General features: G+C 41.5%; 1 protein-coding gene across 1 annotated transcript; it reads left to right on the top strand.

The window, feature by feature from the left end:
- Window positions 1–14,754: 14,754 nt before the first annotated feature.
- On the top strand, window positions 14,755–24,432 carry LOC148427198 (dystroglycan 1-like). Its single transcript, XM_088439159.1, has 3 exons — window positions 14,755–15,026; window positions 19,188–19,720; window positions 20,319–24,432. Exons 2-3 carry the CDS (start codon window positions 19,388–19,390, stop codon window positions 22,629–22,631), a joined length of 2,646 nt encoding a protein of 881 aa, XP_088295285.1. The 5' UTR covers window positions 14,755–15,026; window positions 19,188–19,387; the 3' UTR covers window positions 22,632–24,432.
- The last annotated feature ends 951 nt before the right edge of the window (window positions 24,433–25,383 follow it).

Genomic DNA, 25,383 nt, shown 5'->3' with positions numbered 1-25,383 from the left:
GACATCTCGTCTTGTAATTTAAAGTACGTGCTACTGACTGACCGGTGTGATGCTGATCACATGTTGTTTGAAATCAGCAGAGGGCGCTGTGTGCTTTTGTCCATCCATCAATCCATCCATCCATTTTCTATAGCCGCTTATCCTCACAATGGTCACAGGCCTGCTGGTGCCTATCTGACTAGCTGACTATGGACAACAGGCGAGGGACACCTTGAACTGGTTGCCAGCCAATTGAAGGGCACACAGAGACAAACAACTAGTCATGCACCCAATCACACCCAAGGACAATTTAGTACTGTATATGTATGTATACAATGTATGTTTAGTTTATATATGGTTGCTCTCAAAACCACATCATCCTTCTCACTATGTATGTTCTCAGTATGTAATATCAACAGCGGCCAGAAGCGGCGCTAAAAAACAAAGATCAAGCACAAATGAATGAACTGTTTAACTGAATCAGTTCCAAAACATTATTACGGGTGCAGACCGGTGGTTGGGGACCTCTGACCTACTGAACATAACATTTGTTTCATGAACTTATTTTTTCCTAAAACATTTAATTAATCTCAATAACTATTTTGACAGGATTTTTTTCTTGTTTGTTTTATCTAAAATCTCGACTGGCCCCTAGAGTTCTTTCAAGTACCCCCACGGGTACCAGTACCCCCATTTAAGAACCACTGGCCTAAGAGACCAACAACAAACTTACACTGCCCACATGGCTTTCATTGACTTATAAATTGAACAGTTGCCTCAGGAATTCATTAATACCATTTCTATTTCATGATTTAATATATAAATACTTTGAGTTGAGGGTGTCTCCCGCCTACTGCTCGAAGCCACCTGGGATAGGCGCCAGCAAGCCTGCGACCCTTGTGAGGATAAGAGGCTATAGGAAATGGATGGATAGAATTGTAAATCAGATGACATGACAAAAACGAGGATTACCCTGAAACGTGAGTAGGGCTCTGATGTCTGGCAAACATTGCACGTCATCCGTGCTTGCATGGGAGCACTGGACCTTTACAAACGTCTCCGGTTGGAAAAATGAGAGACGACACCAGGCCAACAACTATTATCACTGAGCCGTGGGATGTCTCTCTTGTACTCGGAAACCGTCACGCACAAACAAACATGCTTTTGATGTCTCCACATGAAATTACCTGCTATTTATCCTGACGTGACCATGGATGACAAAATGGGGAGGGGTAAAGCAAACTAATGGGAAAGCTGTGTTTTGTGTCAGTTTTTTGTTTTTTTTTGTTTTAATATATTCTCCCCAACTTGTAAACTTTTAAAATAAAAATTTCACGATAAGACTGTAAGAAGTTGGGCCTACCAGGGTCAAATAAACATGTTCGCTAAATTAAAAAAGATCCCAGACAAAAGCACACTGTTTACAAAAGACGTGTATTTCAATCTAGGCTGCCAGTGTAAATGCAAAAAAAAAAAAAGAAAAACATTTCCATAATCTTTTGAAGATATATGGCTTCCCTTCCAAGCAAATGTAGTCATTTGAACGGTAGACGCGAAGGACACATTTATTCAGAATGGAGATGGAATACTAATAAGAGATTTAGAATTAAACAGCTTTCACGACAAAGCTCATGTTAGCTGTTTGTTTGGGATATTTTTTTTATATGTCTCCAAACTTAAGTCTCATTCATTATAGAAGAATATGAAAGCAAACTACAATTTCTTTCATTCAATTTTCATTTACTTTGTCAAATTGTCATGAATGAAGAAATGATGAATCCATTTTGTCGATTTTATTGAATCTGTTTTTTATGTTGATGGAGCATTGCAGCCTTTTTGCATGAAATCAATCTATCAGTGATAGCAAATTAAAACTACAGACATGTATTATTTGTGTTGGGTATAAAAATGAGTAAATGTGTTTGTTGCAACCAATACCGATAAGAGTATTCACTCTGACTACTCACTCTTACAAATATCAAGCACTGATACCTCTGTGACCTCAGAGATATAACATTTTGTTAAAACACAATAACAAAGCCTTGTGAGAAAACCTTTCATTCTAATGATGATGATTCCCCGATGTGTCAAACTGCCATAATAGTGCCAACCAATGCTTGGCACCAGCAAGCCAGCGACCCTTGTGAGGATAAGCGACTCTAGAAAATGGATGGATAGAGTTAATCACTACAGCACTCTCTGCTGGCTCTGATAGGAAACAGTCCCATCCATTTGCAAAGTCGCCACACGACATCTGGTTCTGAATCTTTTTTCCAACGATGTATCCCTTGTGAATTATTTTAGTGTCTTCATGTTCTATTTAATCTGCTCTTAATTTGAAAGGTGAGCTGTACTGTAGAGTTAAATTCGATATTTTTTTTCCCATTTCAGTTTTTTTGGCTTCTTAATGCTCAATGGCAACACATGCTAAATGCCAATGAGTCAGTATTGAAAAAAGGTTTTATAACCATCTCACCATGTTCATTCATCCCAAATGAGTCATAGTTTCACATGACATGTTTGAAAATTTGACAAGATGACAAACATAGTGTACACTCGGCTGCCAGCATAATCTCCTTTCGGCCTTACATGTTGATTCCCGAGCAGCAGCGATGATCTATTGCTTGCTGAGTTTCTTTGGTCACAAACAACAAACCGAATTGCAAGATACGGGCTGACAACTCTGTTTGCACTCTGTTGTCGATGCGTCGTCCTTGAGCAAACATGGACAAGAATACAACAATCAGCGAGCCAAAGCAAGAAGTTAACAAAACATCTGAAGTGAGATTTGTCTTGATAAGTTCTCACTGTAATGCTGATGCCCTTGTTTGAAGTCATTCACGTTCACACTAATTACAACTTTGCAAGTTGGAACATGGTCGAGTTTCCCCAGAGCAAAACAAGCACATTTCAGACCTGTAATTTGCGATCTGATTTGCACCTTGATCAGTACCCTTTCACCTGGCACATGTATTTTAATGCAAAGTATTTTGGGATGGTAAAAAATAATACAAAAACATTATGACATTTTCAGCAGTTTCACCAAGTTTTCACCAATGTGGAATTTAAAATAAAATATTATTCATGAACAACTACTGCCCATTTTGTCACTTTCTGTCAACTGCAAATGACATCAAAAGTGCTCAGGGCTTAGACAACACCCCATGACCAAACTCAAACAAATGAATGAGGGATGACTGATTGGTACCTGAGACCCTAGCAAATGTGATATCATTTTAAGGCGTCAGTCAGTGACGTAATGTCCAATGTAAATGAAAAAAAACAAAATAAATGTCATCCAATCACCTGTAAGGGTAATTTAGAGTGTCCAATACACTTTCCATGCATGTTTTTGGAATGTGGGAGGAAGCCGTAGTGCCCGGGGGGAATCCGCATGAGCACAAGAAGAACATGCGACCTCCACACAGGAAGACTGAAGCCGACTGGAATTATAATTGGGTCTTTTAACTGTGATACCGAGTCCCCGAACACGTTCACATGATTTAACTTGATCTAGAAACTAGTCATTTGAATGGATGTGTAGACTTTTGATATTCACAATAGCTTTGTTCTAAATGCATAGTTTCTCAATGGCTGAACCACATGCTCAACTTCAGGTGGTTCCCTGCCGGAATGTGCTGCTGTTAAAGGTTTCACAAAGAAGACCCCTTCCGGGGCAGATGAGATCATGGCAGAAGTGAGACAATGCTCTCGCTCCCCTTCAGGCGACATCCTCAAAGGAGCTCAATGATAGCTCCGTCACCCAAAGGTGCAGACGCACGAAGCCAGAGCAACATTATGTTATGTGGGAAAGTGCCTGCAGGCAGCAACCCAATCTGAAAAGTTGAATGAAAGGTGTGCCGGAAGCTGACATTCTTTTCAGAGAGGTGCAAAGCAAGGAACATTAAAATGAAAAGAAATGGGACGTCATTAAAAAAAATGTAAATATATCTATAAAGGATCACTTAGTCATCAAGGAACAGAAAAAAAAAACTGGTATTCCCAAGTCATTTGCACACAACTTCAAAACAGTGGTTAACCTTCGTGCAGTATTTTTTTTCAAATCCTTTGATATTTAGATCAAGGCATTTCACATCAAAGGGAAAGCATAGAAAGAAGACGCTAGGGAGCTGAAATTTCACCCAGATTGTGACAACGTGTCACTTTTCAATATGGCACGACCACTTAGTTATCCCAATACCAGGACTTTGCTTGACTAAAATATTGAAGGAATGATGTGGAAGAAAATGACCCCAACATTGTCAAAATACTGCACACTGTTGACTGAAAGCTCAGGTAACAACCAATAATAGCTCAGCTTGTGAATGTCACATGACCAACAGGTGAACCGAGATTGGCTCGCACCTGAGTTATCATTTAATCTATAAATAATTTGATGACAATGATTTTTCATTAACTCATTTACTGCCAGCCCTGTAAAATTGGATCTTTGATGTCTATCGTCGTCATTGGCAGCGAATGAGTAAAATGTTCTTCACAGCAAGTAATGCGTTTTTAACCTTTGATATTTTCCAGTGATGTATAGTGACAAAAAAGAATAGTATGAATAGAAGTCATCATGGTAGTGAATGATTTTTAAAAAAAGCTACTCATTTACCAAATGATGATGCAGCATCAAGATCAACTGTGGGATCAGTATTTTGCTCTCGGAGACTAAGACACGCTAGAGGATTGAACCCTCTCAGTTGGTAGACAACCACACTACCAACATGAAGGCACTTAAGAAAATACGTGAGGTTTGAACAGTTCTGCAGGTATCAGCAAATCTTATGCTTTTTAATGCTATGCTAAAACAGTGAGTTCATTTTCAAATTAAGAGCACATTAAATGTAACACTAACCAAGTAATTGCTAAATTGCTTTATAGCGACTTCTGTGAAATATTGTTTGCTTTTATTTTGTTAATTTTCATGAGGATGCGCACAGCACGTTGTCTTCTGTCTTTTTTTCATAAAAAAAAAGCTTTAAACTGGTTAGAGGGTAATTAGCTGAAAAAAAAAACTCAGCATAGACCAAATATGACCTTTTTACCACTGAAATGGCTAAATAACTGGACTTTCCATTGGAAAAAAAAATCTCCAAGTCACCTTATGATATTGACTCATAGTACCGTAAGGTTGCATTTTTTTTCTTTCTGAACAGACGTTAGGGCTGGGGCTGGGGCTAGGGGTGCAGTGGGGCGGGTGACTCAAGAGAAGCTAATGATATAGTCCCTATCTTTGGACAACATGAAAGGTTGAGTTAGAATTTCAAGTATCAATGTATCTTCAAAAAGCGTCTGATCTTGAAAGGGCAAACATGTCGTGAGATCAGCCCAGAAGCACAACGCAGTGCTTGCGCACTCGAACACAATTACATGGCAACAAATCATTTAAAAAATTTGACGGTTGCTTTTAGTCTCCTGGAGATCAAAGACTTCTGCAATACAAGCAACCTGAAAATATGCAATTAAATGTATTCCTTTTCAAGGAAGTATTTCTATGCCTTCTAAGAATCCAGATAGCTTTTACCTTTTTTTTTTTTTTAATGTGAGGAACACGATTTGGTCGGTTCACAATATGCAGCAAAGTATCAAAGAAACCATTTAACGAGTGCGATGCATACACACATTACATTTTGCCTGGTTGCCCAGTTGCCTGTTTTTAATTAACTAATTATAGAAGCATCATTAGTTATTCCTTTGATCATATGCACTCATTCAGCCACATGCATTCTCACTGGCAAATGAATAACAGTGCAGATTAAGGCTGCTGATGTATTAAAGCTGACGCAGCCACGCTGAATTGAGCGCGGAAAAAGTATTACTCGCTGATTGCTGGAATGAAATTCACGTTCTGTTTTTGTCATGTTATCATTTGAGAGATAGTCATCCCTAAAAGTCTATTTGCTCTCTGATCATGGATTTGATCTCGCAAATCCAAGTCTTTCTTTTTGTGTGGGGGGTAGCTGAAAAGGGCAGCTCAACTCCTGCTGTCTCAATATTTGCACAGCAGAAATATACACGTCACGATTTTTCTAGAACAGCATGCATTTTTGCCCCCCCCCCCCAAAAAAAAAAAAATCCATCCAAAGATGAGGGGGCATATTATACACCAGTACATGGAACCTCATCACATGACGCGTACTTGGCGTATGTGAGATTTAAACAAGGTTTCTGCAGGTAGAGGCACATCTAATTGAATGCTTATTTAAGGCAGTGATAGAATTGTTGTTTTCAAATTAAGAACACATTAATTGGAACATAAATCCAACTTGCGCTAATCTATGTGAATCTGACTCCTTTGCATAACATAGCATGCCTTTATTTTGTGAGGGTATATACAGATGTGCATTAGTGAAAATATTTTCAGGCAGATGAGACGATAATAAAATCGTTGACGTTCCAAGGTGCTGAATAAAATTTAACATTTAACATGATGCATATAGACCCTGGGAATCAAATTTTTATTGATCTATTGCTATATTACTCACTCAAACACACACACACAAACTCTGTTTTTGTGTTTTAATATCTTATTGTATTTTGGTTTTTTTTGCACATATCTGCCACGTTCACCCGCACAGAATCTTTCACTCTTACTTACTTACAAAATCCTATCTTTGCTCATTTGAGTACAGTGTTCCCTCGCTATATCGCGGTTTGGTTATTGTGGCTTCACTCTATCTTAGATTTTCATTCATGACCATAACTTTTTCAATTGCAGGTTTACATCGCAATTTTTCTTCCTTGTACGTCGGACTGGTCAAAAACTAGCAATTTTAATGATTAAAAACAAAATTCATCCTCCACTCTGGGGATTTTCATTGATGACCATATTTTGCAGATTCACCTTGCTTTTTCTTGATATTTACTCCTTCTAAGTTGGAGCAGACGAAAAAACATATAAAATACATAAAATTATGTATTAGTTTTATTAGCAAAAGAAACAAACTTGGAACAAAAGCAAATTTGGGGGAATGTAACATTCGCAATAAACGAGGGAACACTATCGTCTGAAAGTGGCTTCCCTAAATGGTAAGAATTGTTTTCCAATTCGAGTATTTTTTTTGCCACAGCCAAAACATTTAGCAAGGTACGATCAGAACTCACAAATGAACAAATGACTAACGTCGTTCAATTTTTGAGCATTGGAGCAAGTCGGAGAAAGGCATGTTACCTGAGAACAAAGAAAAAATAGCTTTTGAAGGGCAACTCTGGGGAGCAGCATAATATATGAGTGTGTTCCGTGTCATTATTTAGGAACCTCTGAGCACAAACACAAAACATCCTCGGGCTTTTGTTTGCCTGCACATGCCTCCACACATTCCTGGAATGTGCACAAAGTGACAAGCGTGGCCTTGTGTTAGTGGCGCTCTACCCTGCCCGCCCGGTAGATTAGGCCCTTATCTGTTCAATGAGAGAGTGTTGACGGATTTGGCTAACTGAACTCGGGTATGGAGGCCGCAGACACATACTTCTCTGAGAACTGGACTCTGGCACAAATTCTCCCTGAACCCAGGTAAAGTCCAGGAGACAACCTTGGAGGAGCTCGTGGGAGGACACACTGAGCCACACAATAGCAAACTTTGGATGCCGTCATTTGGCCTCCTTCAGCGGTGATTATTTGTTTCCTTTCGGGTGGCACTTGTCACAGTTACGACTACAATAAGGAATTTCTTGTAATACCATCTGGTTTCATTTCACACCTTCCCACATGCCTGCATGCATGTGTTCCTGGGTTATCTAGCCTTGAGTCATTTTATCCCAGCCCTCTCTTGTACACAATGTGAATATCACTGCAACAAGACAGATAAAAATACTTCCTTGACCTCTGACTCTTCGTTTTATCTGGTTGAAAATGACAGGCCGAGGTGTGAGTTTTAGCGCCTTTAACCTGACATTGGTCAGTCCTCGTTGTTATATTCTTTTTCGCTTTATTACAGTTCATGCGCTCACTGAGAGGGAACACACCTGCATTCCAAGTGAACATCCTGTCTGGTTAATAAATACAGAACAGAACAGAGCAAGGTGATGATTAGCGTCAGTGAAGCTGCACTAACCAGCATTCTGCAAAGGACTCACATGGATGTTGCCATGGAAAAAAACAATTTGGGGTGCTCCGTCAGTCCTGCAAAGTGAAAATAGAGAGTGCTGTGAAAAAAGTACTGTAATTAGTGCAATTTTTGCAGGTTCGATGCATCACTGAATTTTTTTTCAGTCATACTTACATTTGATCCTAAAAGCAAAAAAAAAAAAAAAAAAAAGAGAAATGAACATACTGTACCATTTTGAGTCCATTTTTCAGTTGATGGAGGGTTGGGAAACGTCATGAAAAAGGACATGAAAAAATAACATCTATACAGTCTTGGCAGCACAAACAGACTTATTCACAGGACAAATGGAGCACAAATTACTGGTACTATTTCAGGTGAGCTTGGAGTAGATGGGAGGCTGGGTGATTTCTAAATGAACAAAAAAATAATCTTTCATACAGTAAGTCCAAAACAGTGGCAGCACAAACTCGTAGAATCCCACAACTAGCTAAAGCAAGTTGAACCCTCCAAAGGTGGTCAAAGGAAATATATGCACATTTCAAACTATTAATTAAACAATCGATAACACAATCCAGGGATTAATGCTGTCAGAATTGCTAACATTTAGAAAGTTGGCAGCCAGGCAACGTTTCAACACCATTTGCTGACATATGTACATTATCTGAGCCTGCCTTATAAGGACACTCAAAAATACCACCACAACACCTACACAAAAATAATTGCATGATTGCAACTTCATGAATTTTGTCCGTCACAGTGATAGTCTGATAGTCTAAATGATCTTTCCTAATCATATTTTAAAAACTGAGTTGCTTTAAACTTGGTTTGTTTACATGGCATTTCATTGTATTGCAAACACTAATGCTGCCATTTTTTCATGACCCCAAAGTGCACCAAGTTCTGATATATTGTTGCTGTTCCCCACATGCCGGAGCTTTGGAGACACTTTGTTTCCTTCTCCCTGCTGCGGGTCAGCCACACTGATGATTTTGAAACCCGCTGATGTCCTCATAATGTGTTTGGGAGTCATTAGACCTGTTTGCTCATGAAAGCACCACCATTACCCTCGACAGAGGGGCAGTTGGGGGTCTTTCTTCAGGCTCCTACAGAGAATGATGCATGTTTAAGGGCCGATCATTTATATCGCAATAGTGTAATCTGGTTCTAATCAGTGATACAATCAAATTTGAATGCTTCAAAAAATATCTCATCACAATGAAGCCTCTTTCTCTATCGCCAACTCTCTCCCCTCTCTCTGTCTCCACCATAGGGATGTGTAATTTTAAATGATCAAGCCGCTGAAAAAATTACATCAAAATGAAGCTCTCCTTCGCACTTTCTATCTCTCTCTCCTTCCCTCTTTCTCTCCTCACCCGCTCTCTGCAAAATGTAAATGATTATATTAAAAATTCACATCAAAATTGAAGCCTATCTCTCGCGTTCTCTCTTCCACTTTCTCTCTACCGATGATGAAAAAACAACAACACCAAAATCAAGCTTCGAGCTCCATCCATCTCCACTCTGATGCAATATGATTCAAGGAAGGTATATTTTAAAGTTCAATGATTTGGTTTGATTCAACGCACTCCTACCTTTTTAACTATTGATTTCCTGATTCCACTAGTTCCAAGCCTAAGATTGAAACTCAAAAGTCTATGGGTAACACACAACTTATTTATTTGCGTTCAAAACTACTTCAGTGGTAGTTTCACTCCAGAAGATGAGAATTGTGTCCATGACCTGACAGTATAACATATCTTGAAACAAATCTCAGAATTCACTTTCGAGGGTCTTTAACATGAAGAAGATGCAAGCTTCTCTTTAATAACGGCTGTCTGAGTCAACACGCACAGGTGATGGGGCCGGTAGGAATATCTTGTTTGTGCTGAGCTGCTGGAACTGATGACCTGGAGCATGTGCAAACACGAACGGCACAGCGAATCCGGCTTCCTGCCCTTTTATCAGCCCGACATAACAAAGGAATGAAAACAAGCACACAGCGCACATCAACAAATCTTCCGGGAGTCCGACGATAGGCCTCTCCATCACATTTCACTTCCTTTCCGAGGAGAGTGACAGCTGTACACCACCAAGGTGCCTCATCGCAGAATGATTACTGCGACACGAGTAAACTGGAGCATGACGCGTAGAAAAGGTTATTTTTTTTTATTGTGTTGTTAAGTAAAGCTGATAAGAGTTGTCCAAAGTCATATAGCATCATGGGGGAGAAATGTGCTCCAGTGAGCGTCTGGCTACTCCTCCGACCCCCTCCAGCGGTGCAACAGAGCGCTCAGAATAACCTTTCTAATAAGTCACTCGGAAGGAAATGTGGGGAGTCAGCTGATTCCTAATCTGCTCTCTTTCTGCGCTCGCTGCTGCTCATACATCAAGAGTCAAATTGTGCAGCGGCCCGGAAGCTCGTCTGCGGTGTAGCAATCATGGTCGAGCGGGCCTGCAGGTGTTTTTGTGCATGAGTGTTTTGGCTAAATGAGATGAAGCTCATACATTCATCCGGGAAAACAGCCTGCGTGGATTACAAGGAAAGTTAGGGAATGTTAGTTTTTACCATCTCGGCTTCATGAATTTGCATTTTAATGCATGTGCGCTCAACAATTTGAGCTTTACACTATAGGAACAATTGTGTAAAAAAAAAAAAAAAAGAAGGCAACACAACTTTAAGGGTTACTTGTATAACCGCCCCAAAAAAGATGGTTCAACAAGAACAAGAAACCATTTTAGGAGGGGCAATTGGGCGGGACAAAGAATCAGATTCATTTGATGAATGTTTTTGATTAATGTGTCTGAAGCGTGAAATCGAGGTTTTGCAAGTTGCATAATCTTGGATGGGCGGTGTAAAAGACGAATTTACAATAATTGCGAGATATTTCAAGTTGCTTTTTTTTCGTGCTGGTACCAGTACAAGTAGTCAACTTTTCTAGTACTTTTGATACACAAAATTTCCCCACAAAAAAACAAAACAAACAAAGACAGATCATTTTTAAAGAAATACCTACAAATTCCAACTTACCATTTTCCTTAAATAAAATTAATGGCAATTTTCTCTTCTTCTCAACTTTAATTTCTCATTCGTGGTCATAAAATTGGTCCACGATAGCAGCCAATACGCGTATGCTACCTTATCTTGGACAATTTTCTTGTTAGCAGGAAAATGTATCTTATGCTCAACAACAAATTACAGTAGTCCAATCCCAATAACATCGCTAATATTGTGTGAGCATTATATGACGTGGAAATCCACATTTGATTTAGAAAAAAAAAGAAGATAAAAAACCTTCCAGTACACCTACAGCACTGGATTCTAAATTTAATGTAAAATGCTGGGATAGCCCCCAGCAAGCCAGCGATCTTACTGAGGATAAGCGACTATAGAAAATGGATGGATATATTCATTCTTGTGTAAGCTTCATCAAAGCTGCTTCTTTATTTGGAACAGATGCAGCTAATTGACTCATTCACTGCCATCCCGGTTAAAATTGATTTTTGATGTTTCCTCCTGAGAGCCAGCCTATTCATTTGTGTTCACTGCTCTGTTCATTTTGTCTCAGCAAGACAGCAAAGTAATTTGCATCCCACCAAAACACATGAGACGTCATTGGAAAGGCAGGATGTCCCCGACAGAGCACATCAGAAATAACAAGAAATGGACCACAAATGTCCACTACTGTGGACACAAATGAGTACGCTGCGTCTCAGGATATAGCCACCAATTGGAGTAAAAGCGTTAACGTATTCACTGCCAGCTCAGTTAAAATCAACCTTTGAGGTCTATAACCATGGATATAGCAGTGAATGAGTTAAAAATATATATATATGTTTTCTAGTATGTATTTGCAGATACGAGACACTAGCATTTTATCCCGTCGCCTGGCGGGGTGAACAAAGAGTCAGAGGGATTCCAATGATTGGCATGTTTGTGAACTACAACAGACAAGCTCTTTTTCTTCATCTTCTAATCATAACCGTGTTTGCCAAGAATTTTTTTTCTATTACTGTACCAAAGCCTTTTCTTTGCTGTCATGAATTCAGTTTGTCACAATGCATGACGATGCCGTCACATCAGCGGCACCGCGGAATAAGCAACATCTAATCATTTGTTTGTGTGTGAGCACATAATGAGAGCAACCATTTGCATGGTATTTATCACCTTAATGACATCTGCGCTTTCATTTGAAGGTTCTAATGCGGCGCTTTACCTCCTCTTCAATGCTGGCTGTCAGTCTTTTCAACTTCCTTTTCCCGAGCACCGTTCCCGATGGAGACGGTGTCCCATTTAAAGCCATTACAATGCAGGATATTACAAGCAGCCATGCATAAGCTCACATACGCTCCAACGAGAAAACATCTCCATCTTTGGGTGTTTTTCTTCTAGCCTGAAAGAAAAAAAAAGAGGAGTCATCTGGGTGGAGAGAATTACACTCAAGGAATGCTTTGCTACACATGATGGTGGAAAGCAATGATGTGAAGCACCACAAGTCACCTTCCTTTAATCAAGATCATATAACACGAGAGGCAAAACATGATGGAGTTTTGTGTTGCTATGCAGTTGTGGATACTTGTGCCTTGAGATATGAATGAGAGTACTTGCTAGCCTTTGGAGAACCGTTCCCACAATTTTTTCTTCCCCTTGCCTTGAATGCTCAAATCTGAGATACAGGCACTGTATGGTGGCAGATGACTCAACTGACTTCCCAACAAGCAGCAGTTGGACCAGAGATGGGCACAAGTCTCAAAGGCGAACTCCAAGTCTTTAGGTTCCAAGTCCAAGTCAAGTCTCAAATCAATGACCATTGGTCCAAGTCAAGTCCAAGTCCCTGACAACAAGTCCACTAAGAATACATTGATTTTTATTTTTTCACATTTTATAGATATTTGTTCAAATTGCTTGAATTTTTACTAGAGCAAGGATTGAACCACCGCTGACTTGGGGTCAATTGTGTTTTGACTGTTGGAAACAATTTATGAATCAGAATTTTCTGATTTGGCTCAAATGTGTCTTAGCATATTATCATCAGGGAGGAAGTGTTCATGCACGTTTTAACCGGCTAATGAGGATTATATAAAACCGTAATCAGTCAATTAAAGACATCTAGGTAGTGTATCAACACGTTTATTGTTACTTTGTTATGCTAGCACCAAGGGCGTTTGCAAAGTTGGACGCTGGATGGGGAAAAAAAAAACCCTCATTTGTTAGCTTAGCGCTAGCGATCTAGCACTACCGTTGGCCTGTGTATGGTGAGGGGTCTTGGAAGGGGATTTTGAATTCAAAAGGAAAACTTTTCCGTGGCTTACAAGGTTTTATTAAACGCATTTCATATAATTAAGTACAATACACGTTTTAATTACAGCAAGAATTTACGGAATAGCTGTCAAAATCGGATTTCTGCTGCAATGTTTTATTATGGAATCAATTGCTGTTTTCCCTCATTTTTTGTGCAACAGGAAAAAAAAAGTCCCCATTCAGACATGCCTCTTTATACAAACATAACCTTTCGACCACAAATGGTCCTTGACTGCAGTGCACAGATCGTTCCTGACAACAATGAACCCGGAAGACACAAGACTGAATTTCAGAGTACATTGGTATAACTTTTACATCGACAGCATACATTTTCTGACCAACAGCCCAGAATAGTGGTCAAAAGCAATTCCAAGAATGATTGATATCAACATTATTCAAAATAGGCATTTGTGTGTGTGGATAGAGAGAACAGAACAGTCCCTCCAGGAGAGGTATTTTGTCTGAAGTAGAAAGCAAACTTTAGGAGTCCAAATGTGCCAGAGAAGGTTAAAGGGTAAAATCAGGTCTTTTTCATGTTTCATGTTCTTTGCTTCATTTCAGTCAGGACTCACTGTGTGGGCATATCACATCATTTTGTGTGTGTGTGTGTGTGTGTGTGGGGGGGGGGGGGGGGGGGGGGGCATATATAGTCCCATCAGTCCACTGGACTCAACTCAACGGTCTTTCATTGAGCAGCTGTTTGGTGAAAAGCAAAACACTAATTAAATGACCATTCAAGTTGTTTATGTCACTGTTGATGTAACTGAACAGATAAGTAAAAAAAAAAAAAAAAAAACATCTTGGGTATTTAAAACAAACTAAGGGCCTTAAAAAGGCCCCATAAACTCAGTACTAATGCTGATTAGGATTTACAGTATATTGCAGTTTCTTATTCCTCGCAACACAGATAGACAATAATTGGTTCAGCAACAAAATGGAAGTATATTATTATTATTATAAGAGTTCTCACAGTCATTGGGAATATCAATGGTATTGGGCGAAATCCTCGTATTTCCCATATACTGTAGTCACTTTTCAAGAGATCCCCAAAACGGGACATTGGTTCAGCCATTGGCAACGGAAGTGATGACGGAAGTTGTGAACAGAAAACAAATACCGATCTTTGTTCATAAACGTATTTCAAATGTGTAAACAATCACGTTTAAAAACACAGATTTCAGTAAATGGTGTTTGTGTTGAAACAGCTTGTAGAAACTTGCTGGAAGCATAATTTGAATGCTTTTGTTGAGTTGAGTTGAGTTGAGTTAACTAGTCAGACAACCGATTCGAGCATTTGCGCAAAGAGCGAAAGTTAAATGTTTGAAGTTTCACCTCGATGTCTTGCAGGTTACCCCCCAAAGAGGGAGGAGCCACTCCCGCCCTCCAGGCAGCTCAGTGGCCTCCTCAACCTGTCGTGCTGGTGCCCAGTAGGAGGACTGACGGACGGACAGACAGACGGAGGTAGGCAGGCAGGCAGGCAAGCGGGGGGAGCCAGCAACCTTATCACGATCCCCAGCAGTGGGCTGGCGTCCATTAATGAACCGAAGAACCGAGCCCAGCATCCCGTCTCTTTCTTTGCCGGACAAAGCGCACTTTGGATGGCAATTCGGAAGCCTCGGCGGCGCTGCGTTCAGGCTCATCGCGGAGGCGACATTACGGCGGCGCGAGGTAGCTAACGTTAGCTCGCTAACAAGGTCAGTATATATTGTGCTTGCAGCACTCTTTTGCCTTCGAAAAAGACACCCTCGCCCTCGCGTTAAGCGCCGCTCGCTGTCGCGGTGAACATAGCGAATTTTCCTCCCCCAACGGGACGGAGAAACGTGACATTTATCATCAATGTTAAATTGTCTCGGTTGTGGCTTGCTAGTTAGCAACGCTCGCGAGACAACGAGCACTCAGTTCGCTCGGCTCGACTTTGACGACGCTTTTTCGGTCCCGGTTTCTTTCATTGCCCGCGGACACGTATGTTAGCGCCCAAGCGGCACGCTCGGCCGCCGTGTGCGGTTGTGCGATCGAGTCGGCCTCGGCAGCGGCTCTCGCTCTGTTCTCGTCTTGCCCGCTTAGAATTAAAACAGGTGCACCTCGGCTAGCTTCGGCCAAGCCGAATGCGGGACAGAGCGAAAAAGCGGCTCGGGCAAGCTTTTCATAGTTTTTGCTCGATAATAACGTTTGGCTTGAATGTTCACGCAAACACAACGTGTCTGGAACGGCTCAAGTGACACAATATCGGACGTTGTTGCCCCTAATTATTCGTAGGGCCCGAATTGTGATTGTAGTCGGACCGAGGGCAAACGACGCGGGCCTAGTGAGAACACACGCTTTCGCCAGCATACAATAAAAAAAAGGGAATCGAGCATCCAGATTTAAAGAAAAAAAAATGGTATGTGGATGACCCCAAAGACCACGCAGACGTCAAATGTTTATTTCAGCGTCTGTTATTTCCGAGCACTGCCCCTCCGTGGATGTTATTAAATCTCGAGTGGCAATTTTCTGTCATTTCTGTCCATGTTTTATACCTTTGCCTGGTTGTCATTATTCTGTTTTCCACGTCCCCCCCAACCCCGTATTTGAGTGTTTGCAATTGGCTAGCTGCACGTTGGCGTTCTCTGCCCCAAATTGGATCATAATCGCAGCCCGTTTTCACATTCAAGTTTTAAGGATTTGCCAAGCTTTTGCCAGGCTGCACATAAGCACAGTTCTTGTCAGAAAACAATTTTCACGTCGCCAAGCACTGGTGGATTAGGTACATGCATATCTCTTTATTTATTTATTTTTAATGCCACATGCTCCATGAGTTTGTTGGCCAGCGAGGAGGGCCATACAAGCTTGTCTTGTGGATGTTTGTTATTCAGCTCAGGCTCTTTGGAGAGGCTGCTGCATGTGCCACGTCAATTCAATTGGCCCTGAGCACCAACTGTGCATCCCTGATTTAATTATTCGTGATAGTTTTCAATTTTTAACTATTCTTTGAACGACATCCAGCAAGAATGCCGTTGCGGTCAACGTAATTTGCTTCAGCCCTCATTCCACTCATGCTGGCAGGTCTTAGTCAAAGCACCCAGAAGCAAATCTGCCACTGTACTGTTTACCATACATTAAATCGGTCTGATGTTTAAAATGAGATTTTAATAAGCGCACAATAACAGCTCTATATTCATGTGAGCTTTAGTTTTCCCCCGGGACATTCGAGGCGACACTGCAAGCATGTTTTAATTCAGTTTTATTTTGCAATTCCAGAGCTTAACATTGTGAAGATGATAACAACGTACAATGATATGTTTATAGAGCGGAACAAATATCTCCAAAATGATAATAATGATTATTTTTGATCAATAGGGTAACCGCTTCATTACTTATATATATTCATCCTGTTAAGATTTTTTTTTTTTTTAATAGCATGATTTTTCTTAACTGTTTCAATAGTTTTTCTCGTGAAATGTAGGTTTACTTGGATTACCAGTTCAAAATAAATGATTAAAAAAATGTATTTAACCTGGTATTTAAATAGGGGTATTAAGAGTCAATATTGATGTTGGATACCGACTCAATATCAGCCCCCCCAAAACAAAAACAAAAAACAATTGGACTGTATCCGTCTAAAATTTTCCAATATTAACACCCATACGAGACCCTTCATTTTGCAATACATTCTTATGTTTGAGGTTAAAAGTATGTAACCCAAATGTTTGGGGCATTTTCTTACACCTACTGTTGAATGCCCGTGGTTTGAATAGCATCACTTAATCAAGTCCTTTCCAACATTTCATACTACAAAATAAATAAATAAATAAAAGCACGTATCATTTCTGCTAATACAATAGCAGATTGATAAGCTAAAATGTTTCCAAATGCTAATCGAATAAAAAGTCTAGCTTCTGGCTTATTATTTAGGCCACTTAATGCATGCGTTCTCCCACTGGTGGTTGGCTGACTGTTGTTTAATGAGATATGTATCCATATATTAAATGTAAATATTACACACATTCAGCTAATTTTAACTTTGTGAATAATTGTGCTGCCACAACATCAGATTTGAAATATAACGAGGCAATTTTTCCACATGTACTGTATATCTTTATGGGGAAATGTGAGCACATGTGATCAGTGATGCAGTTTCTCTGTAGCAATTGCTTTCTCAAGAGAGCGAGTTAAATATTGTTTTGGCTAATAATTACTGCAATGAAAACTAATGTTAATGTCTTGTTAGGTTTTTTTTTTTTTATGTGTGAAAATGTTTAGCATTCGAACAGTGTTAGTCCGCTTTGTGTAAGTCATGCTTTCCTTGCCTAGCTGCTAAGGGGTGAGTTTTTGTGGTGCACTTTCTAATCTGATTGTGAAGTATTCTACACAAAACAGCCTCTTCACTAAAAAAACATACTCTTATAGCAGTGGATCTGAACCTCTCAATGATGTAGCCCCTCTGATTTGTTTTCAGCCAAATATCTCCAAACCTGCGCAAAGCATTTTTAGATGACAACAAACAAAACAAAACAAAGAGTGTTAGGCCATCTCTGGTTCATTAAGCTTTGGAACTGCATTTGTTGTGCTATTCTAGGTGTATTTTATCCAGCAACTCTAGATGATAGATCGTGCTTTATCATCTGTTTTATTCCTGGCTTGTTTGCCACAGAGTTGTGTCACTGATGACAATGCGCATATGTACAGAACTTAACAAAACAAAGGAAAAAAAAAACATTTTGCAATAGTCACTACAACATTTTAGAAATAAGTTGCTTCGTATTCCAATTCCTTTGCTTTTATTTTGAAAAGAAAGTAGTGTTCTTGTTGATACATGCAGAAAACGTGTATCTCACATACCCTCAGAAGTGCTTCCACATACCCCCGGGGTACTAATACGCTCATTTGAATACCCCTGTCCTAGAGTATTTGTGAGTCATAGTAATTGGTGAAAACAAACACACACACACATTACCCAACTTCCACAGTGAGAAAGTTGAGTGAAAGGTGCTGTCTGATGGTATTGTATACCTTCAATAAAACCTGTAAAGCCCAAATGAATGTGGAAAAACCTTGAAAGCTCATCTATGAAATAAATTGACAGATAAATATGAAGAGCATTTTTGCTATAAAAATTGACAAGATAAATATGAAGAGCATTTTCCATAAAATCGCATATGAGTTAGCAGATTTCTTTACCTTGTTTTTATTTGTGTTTTGTCAATAGAAATGTATCAATACATTTTTTTTTTTTACCCCATTTTTTAATTATAATTGGTTTGCTCATTTTTATTAACTACACAAACCCTTTTTTCCCTGCTGATGGCATTTGTGTTTGTCAAATAGTTGAAAACTGCTGCCGTTTGGTTTGGGCCACTTATTATACTGCTTTCATTCCATGGTTCACTTGTATCAACACTATAATGTCATGTTGTGTCCTCAGGCCAGTAAGCAATGCTTATCAGTCCTTTTGTTTCATTTGCATTTTCTTCTGTTGCATATTAGAATATCAAGTTATAAAAGTGCAAATCAGCATTGCAATATTTGGAAGTGAGGATATTGGGGCAATGGTGGCTAATGCTCACTGTGAGTTAGCAGGATGGAATCTAGGACACATTGTAGAGCACTCACTTTGATGCTCAGATTGTTTGCTGTGTGTGCTAATAGCCCGAGGTGAGGTGTGGTGCTCATTCGGAGTCAAACCCAAGCCTCTGGGCAAATCCTTTTTTTTTCCCCCAAATGTATTTGACATGAAAGACCAAATTTAGACATGAATCTAACATGAGGGTTTCAATTCAAAACTCTACTTGGATATTTTTACCACAGTTTTTTTTTCATGGTTTATGATTTTTTTTTTCCCCCACCTCAAATTAATATTTGTTTGTCTTATTTTGCAGCTGCCTGGCATGGCTGTCTAACCAGCTGCCAAAGACCCTCTTGATGGATCTCCAAGGACAACGAAAAGAAAAACTCAATCATTGAGCACAGCCAAGAACAAGGAAATCTGACCCTAAGCGAATCGTCTGACTGAATTCCGTGCATGTGGCCTCTTAAGTCGTTCATAGACATCTGTTAGGCAATTCGAGGGCCTACTGCCATGCACTACAAAATGGGCGAGATGGGCAGTGGGAAAGCCGGGATGTATCGGACTAGCTCACTGCTAATCGGGTTTGTGATGACCGCCGCTCTGGTAGCTGCATCGGAACAACACGACGCACAAGTGGAAGGGTTCAACGTTGATTTAGAGGCGTCCATGCAGTCGTCCGTGCTCTCCGAGCTCAGTTCTGCCTCTGCGACCACGGCTACGCCAGAGTCGCCAGTGAACCATGGGGGTGTGCAGACTGGCATTCCAGACTCCTCAGCCATTGTGGGCCAGGTGTTCCAGCTGAGGATTCCACTGGTTGCTGCCAACGCCAGCTGTAATCTCCATGTAAGTCATTGTTTCTCAAATAGTGGGGCAGACACCCCTAGATGGCAATGTCTGGGGGGGCGCTGATGAAAATAAGGATTGGCTTTTTTTTCAGGCACTTAGATGCACTTGGGTTTTTTTCTGCTTAGACCAGAGGGGCCAAACTCATTTTAGGTTGTGAGCAGTTGTTGAAAATTTTCTTTATAATTGGAAAGGACTGATATAAGTACACTGAGCTCTCTTTTGGGGGGCTGGGTAATACATCTTAAACATTTAGATTTGTACTTACAAACGGGAACTATTTTGCGGATACAAATGGTCGAACACGCACATGTCTTTTTGACGGCGATCTTCCTCCATATTTGTGGACCAGAATTCATTGTTGCCACGATTAATTTGTTCCAGGCCGCACAATGTACAGCAATAACTTCAAATGAGCAATAGCTCTCATAGTTTAACGGCTTGAGGCTTTTGCACCATTTGATCGATACAGCGGTGGTAAAGTCGTAACTCTTACCCTCTGTCACTTTTGTTAGTCAGAGACCGGAGTATGTTTTTCCATACATGTAAGGCAGTTATTGGTTGGGTAATTCACTGACTTGTGTTTGTGTTTCTGTAGCTTACTGAGCTGGGACAGACAGCATTGCCGCATTGGCTCTATTGGGACAAAGAGAGCTGCACTTTGAGAGGCCTGGCCCTGGAGCAAGATAAAGGTGTGTACCATATTGCAGCATCCGGACGAGACACATATGAGAAGACTGACGGCCGAGAGTTTCCCAGTACGGTCTTTTCGGTCGAAGTTCACCCTGAGGAACGGGCAGACGCCGAAGCGTCCCTGCTGGCGCTGCAGTCTGATGCGAGTGTCCTGCACCCTTTCACTTGTGGCCCCGACGAGCCCGTCACTGTCCTCACTGTCATACTTGATGCTGACTTGACAAAGATGGCTGCTGAAGAGAGGGTCACTTTACTGACTGTGATGAAAAGATTCTCAGATGTCCCCGTTGAACATATGCGTGCCGCCCCCGTTGTCAACAACCGCTTGTTTGACATGTCTGCTTTCATTGCGGGACCGGGGAATGCCAAGAAAGTGGTGGAGAACGGAGTTCTGCTCTCATGGAAACTGGGATGCGCCCTTCAGCAGAGCAGTATCCCTGACATCGGCGTTGTGCAGTCCTCCGCAAAGGACGGCACCATGTCGGCCAGACTGGCGTACCCCGTGGTTGGTTGGCACATTGCCAACAAGAAGCCTCATGTGGTGAAACGGGTCAAACGACAGTTGTACAACACCCCTACTCCTGTGCCCTCGTTGCTCCCACCCAGCACTTACCCAGAACCCCCTGTTCGCATTGTCCCCAGCCCGACTTCACCCTCAATCGCCCCCGCAACTGACGTCTCGGCACCACCTGTCCGCGGTCCTTTACCTCTTCCCGTCAAGCCCACTATGAGGGTCCGAGATCAGATCGCCCACACACCCGTTTTTGGACCCCCCCTACCCACTAAGGTTTTGGTATCGACAAGCTCCATCGTCATCCAGCCCACCGTGACCAGACCTACGTTTGTGGAAGCCACCGCCGTCCCAACTCTTCCGAGCACCACCAAAAAGCCGAAACCCTCGGGCACAAGGAAGCCCAAGAAGCCCAAAACGTCAACCCCGGCTCCCAGGGAACCTAAGTCCACCACGCCCAAACCGCCCAAACGGACCACCCCTCTCCCGTTGGCTCCAGACTTCAACAATATGCCGGAGATCCGCAACCCTATCGACCAAGTCAACGCATGGGTCGGCACCTACTTCGAGCTGAAGATTCCCCCGGATACGTTCTTCGACAAAGAAGACGGAACGGCCGACAAGCTGCGTTTGACCTTGAAACATCCCCCCAGAGAGGCCGTCAGTGAAACGTCCTGGATTCAGTTCAACAGCACCATCCAGCTTTTGTACGGCCTTCCTGAGGCGCAGCACAAGGGCAAACACGAGTACTTCATGTTGGCGACGGATAAAGGTGGGAGGAGTGTCATGGATGCGTTTGAGGTTCAAGTAAACAATTGGTCAACTCAAGATAAAACCTCGGTGGTTTTCGCTGCCCGTTTTCACGGTGACCCCAAAACTCTCAGCGCTGACGTCCATAAAAAGATTCTCCTGACCAAGAAGTTAGCTTACGCTCTTGGTGATCGCAACAGCAGCACTGTGACCTTACAAAGCATCACCAAGGGCTCCATCGTGGTCGAATGGACCAACAACAGTCTCCCGCAGAGTCCTTGTCCCAAGGAGCAGATCGCAGCTCTCAGCAACAGGATCGCTGATCCCCATGGCGCACCCAAAGCCGCCTTTGTCAAAGCCATGGAGCCGGAATTCAAACCCATCAACATCTCAGTCCGCGGCGCAAACAAATGTCAAAGCTTCACGTTTATCCCGCCGGGAGAGGTCCCGCCCATCTCTGACCTCCCCTCCACGAGTCCCACGGCGGGGCCCGGTCGGAGGAGCAGTGACGACGTCTACCTGCATACGGTCATCCCGGCGGTGGTGGTCGCGGCGCTCCTTTTAATCGCCGGTGTCATCGCCATGGTGTGCTACCGCAAGAAGCGCAGGGGGAAGATGACCATGGAGGAACAGGCTACCTTCATCAAAAAAGGCGTCCCCATCATATTTGCTGACGAGCTGGACGATTCCAAGTCCCCGCCGTCCTCCAGCATCCCGCTCATCCTTCAGGAGGAGAAGCCGCCGCTCCCGCCTCCGGAGTACCCCAATATGGCCGGCCCTCACAGCACCCTGCTCAACCAGGATTTGTTGGAAGAGTATTCCGTCTATCAAGACGACGACCCCAACGCACCTCCATACCAGCCGCCGCCGCCTTTCACCGTCCCCATGGAAGGCAAAGGATCTCGGCCCAAAAACATGACCTCCTACAGGTCGCCACCCCCTTACGTGCCTCCCTAACGCTCACCGGAGCTCGTCCTTCGGATTTCAGGTGCACTGTAGGGATGCTTGTTCAAAACTAATTCCACACGGATTTCAATGATGCGTAGATTTTGACCAACATGGATACGATCATTCTACAGAAACACGCAAACTAGGCGGAGAACACTTTGGAATTCCATGACCCCATCTCACTTTTTGTTCTTCAGATCTGCTTTTGACTCTTTCCACAAACGCTTTGTCTGTTTTGCCCAGAAGACGAGTCTCTTCTATCTCAACGACGTACTACAGTATTTCTATTGTATAGAAAATATTAGAGCAGGAGAGACTCAAGCAGACCTGCGGCTCTCCCTTCATGTGCATTTTGAGAGCTGGAGCACTTGGATCGGTCCTCTGAGTTGGCAGGGGGAATTCAACACCACAAGCCAAATGGGAAACAAACACATTCACACACTTTATGATATGTATTTAAAAAATCAATTAATACTTTTTGCTTCTTCTTGGCTGTACCCATTAAATGTCATCATAACTAAGGTCGTCCCGATACAACTTTATGTCGATACGATACTGATATTGCAGGGTATTCTTTAATACTAATATGAATCTGATATCAACAAGAACGGTAGAGGATTTCATTTTTTTTATTTTTAGTATGAAGTGCTCAGAGACTTGATGATGCTTTTAAAAAAAGAACTTCAGCAATAGTAGTAGGTACAGTATGAGAAAACATCTATGTCAAACATTTGGGTTACATAAATTCAACTTCTCTAAAACAAATAAAATACATACATTTAATGACCTCTGTTATGAATGCCAATATCAGAGATTTTGGATTTAGATCATATAATCAGAAAGGTGGCTGATATTGTGCTGTGATCAAATGTCAATAGCAGATCGGGACACCCCGTAACACAATCTCATACAAAACTCACAAGTCAAATAAGAAACAAATTGTATTTTTAATTGATTACATGATAATTTTCATGTGTTTTTTTTTTTTTTTTTTTTGTGCCACTTGCCGTCTGAGATGTTTTGTCTTGTCACTATGGTGACGACGAGTCCGGGATGTTGCTAGGTCAACAAAGAAGGCAACCTGCGGAATTCTGCTTTGCTACCAGGGGGACATTTGACCACATGTCACAGTCCATGAAAGAATTCTGCTTGGTTTAGCATTTCCATTCAAACACACTACCAATTTTTTTTTTCAGACTCTCATCAGTTTAGGGTTGTTTTGTTTTTTTTATGTTGAGCTAAAACCGTTTTGAAAGTAGAACTCTCACATGCGAGCATTGCTTGTCAGACGTCAAGCCTCAACAGAGATGATGAGTCATTGTAGGGTTTACGGTGTGAAACGTGAAAGTGAGCTGTGCGCTTTTAGTTGAGCCGAGGTGTGGAGCGCGCTTCAGTGCTTGACCTTTTGGTGTCACACATGAGTATGTTGTAAATAATTGTGTGCCTGTGAAATTAAAGAACTCCATCATGTTCGTGTTTTACCAGTCAACATAGTTGGGAGCGGAAGGGCCACCGTGAGAAATGATTTTATTTTTTAATCGTATGCTTAGACTTATGATCACTGTCATGATTATGAACTTTATAGTGTGCAACAACGTTTACCTGCCCATCACGAAGAAATAGTACCATCTGAATATGATCGCAACAAATATGTGAATTATGTACATTTCATACCTGATAGCACCATTAGAAAAATGTACAAAAAAAAGAACAAAAAATCTAATGTTTTTACTGAGTTTTTGATACAGTCTTAAACTTGTTTTATGAAGGTATATTAATAAAATGTATTACAGTTTGTAAAGCCTCAAAATTGTGTACTGTCACTGGGTGTTGTTTCCTATTCTAGAGCAGGTGTCCTCAACTACCGGATCAACTGGTACCGGGCCGCACCTGAAAACATTTATCTTTTCTGATTTATGTATTATTTGAGTCTGAAATATTTGATTTTGGGGGGGAAAAAAAAATCGAAAACTAGGTTTTCTTGGATTCGTTTCGGTCACTTTAGAGCCAACGTTTCACTCACGGCGTATATAAAGGAGAAGAGCTTACAACCAAGGAAAATGGCTTTTAACGCGCAATCCCACAAGTCCTACTTGATTTAATGATTTGTCACGATAAGGAGTTGGAGTGCTACTTTCTAGCCAAATCAGCTCAATCTTAGCAAGGCTGTGCAAGATGATGATCAGCTGCTGGAGCTGTTTGGGATTTCCGATCTGCGTAAAGCGGGCTTTTCTGTAATAAACTGCGAGAAAAACAAAACAATGGACTTGACTGGATACAAGCAACACACTTTGGATGTCATTTTCTTTCATCACTCCTAGATGGTGCGGGAAAAACAAGCTCAGGGCTCCTAGTAAATTGGCGTTAATGCTGAATTCAAATTTTATGTGCACTTTATATTTGTTTCGTGCTGTATCTGTGTATTATTTTGAAGGCCCCATCAGCGGGACCGGTCTGTGGTGATAAAAGTTTTGGGGACCACTGTTCTCGAGGGATTACATCCCGGTTTTATAAGGTGTGCAATTGTCTCAACGTATTTGCAAACGTATGAGCGAATACAATTACCTTCAAAAGTACTTACACATGCGTTCAAATAAGTTTGCAGGTACATTCAAATCTACGAGCAAATATTCAAATTGCACTTCAAAATTGCAAAAAATTCCCTTAACACTCCCGCTTGATTCGCTAGTTAAATAACTCGCTGTCGTGTCTGACATTAGCGTCGTTAGCAAGCTAGCTAGAGGGACGAATAACACAACAC

The sequence above is a fragment of the Hippichthys cyanospilos genome, chromosome 2 (genome assembly GCF_059441005.1).
Source record: "Hippichthys cyanospilos isolate Australia breed blue-spotted pipefish chromosome 2, RoL_Hcya_1.0, whole genome shotgun sequence".
NCBI classification, from domain to species: Eukaryota; Metazoa; Chordata; class Actinopteri; order Syngnathiformes; family Syngnathidae; genus Hippichthys; species Hippichthys cyanospilos.
Note: the sequence above shows the minus strand (reverse complement) of the source record. Positions and strands in the feature narration are given on the sequence as shown.

Excerpts from the sequence above, each read along its gene's own strand:
- LOC148427198 (XM_088439159.1), top strand. The coding sequence starts at position 19,388 with ATGCACTACAAAATGGGCGAGATGGGCAGTGGGAAAGCCGGGATGTAT. Across the intron at positions 19,721-20,318 it reads ACGCCAGCTGTAATCTCCAT|CTTACTGAGCTGGGACAGAC; the intron begins GTAAGTCATTGT and ends GTGTTTCTGTAG.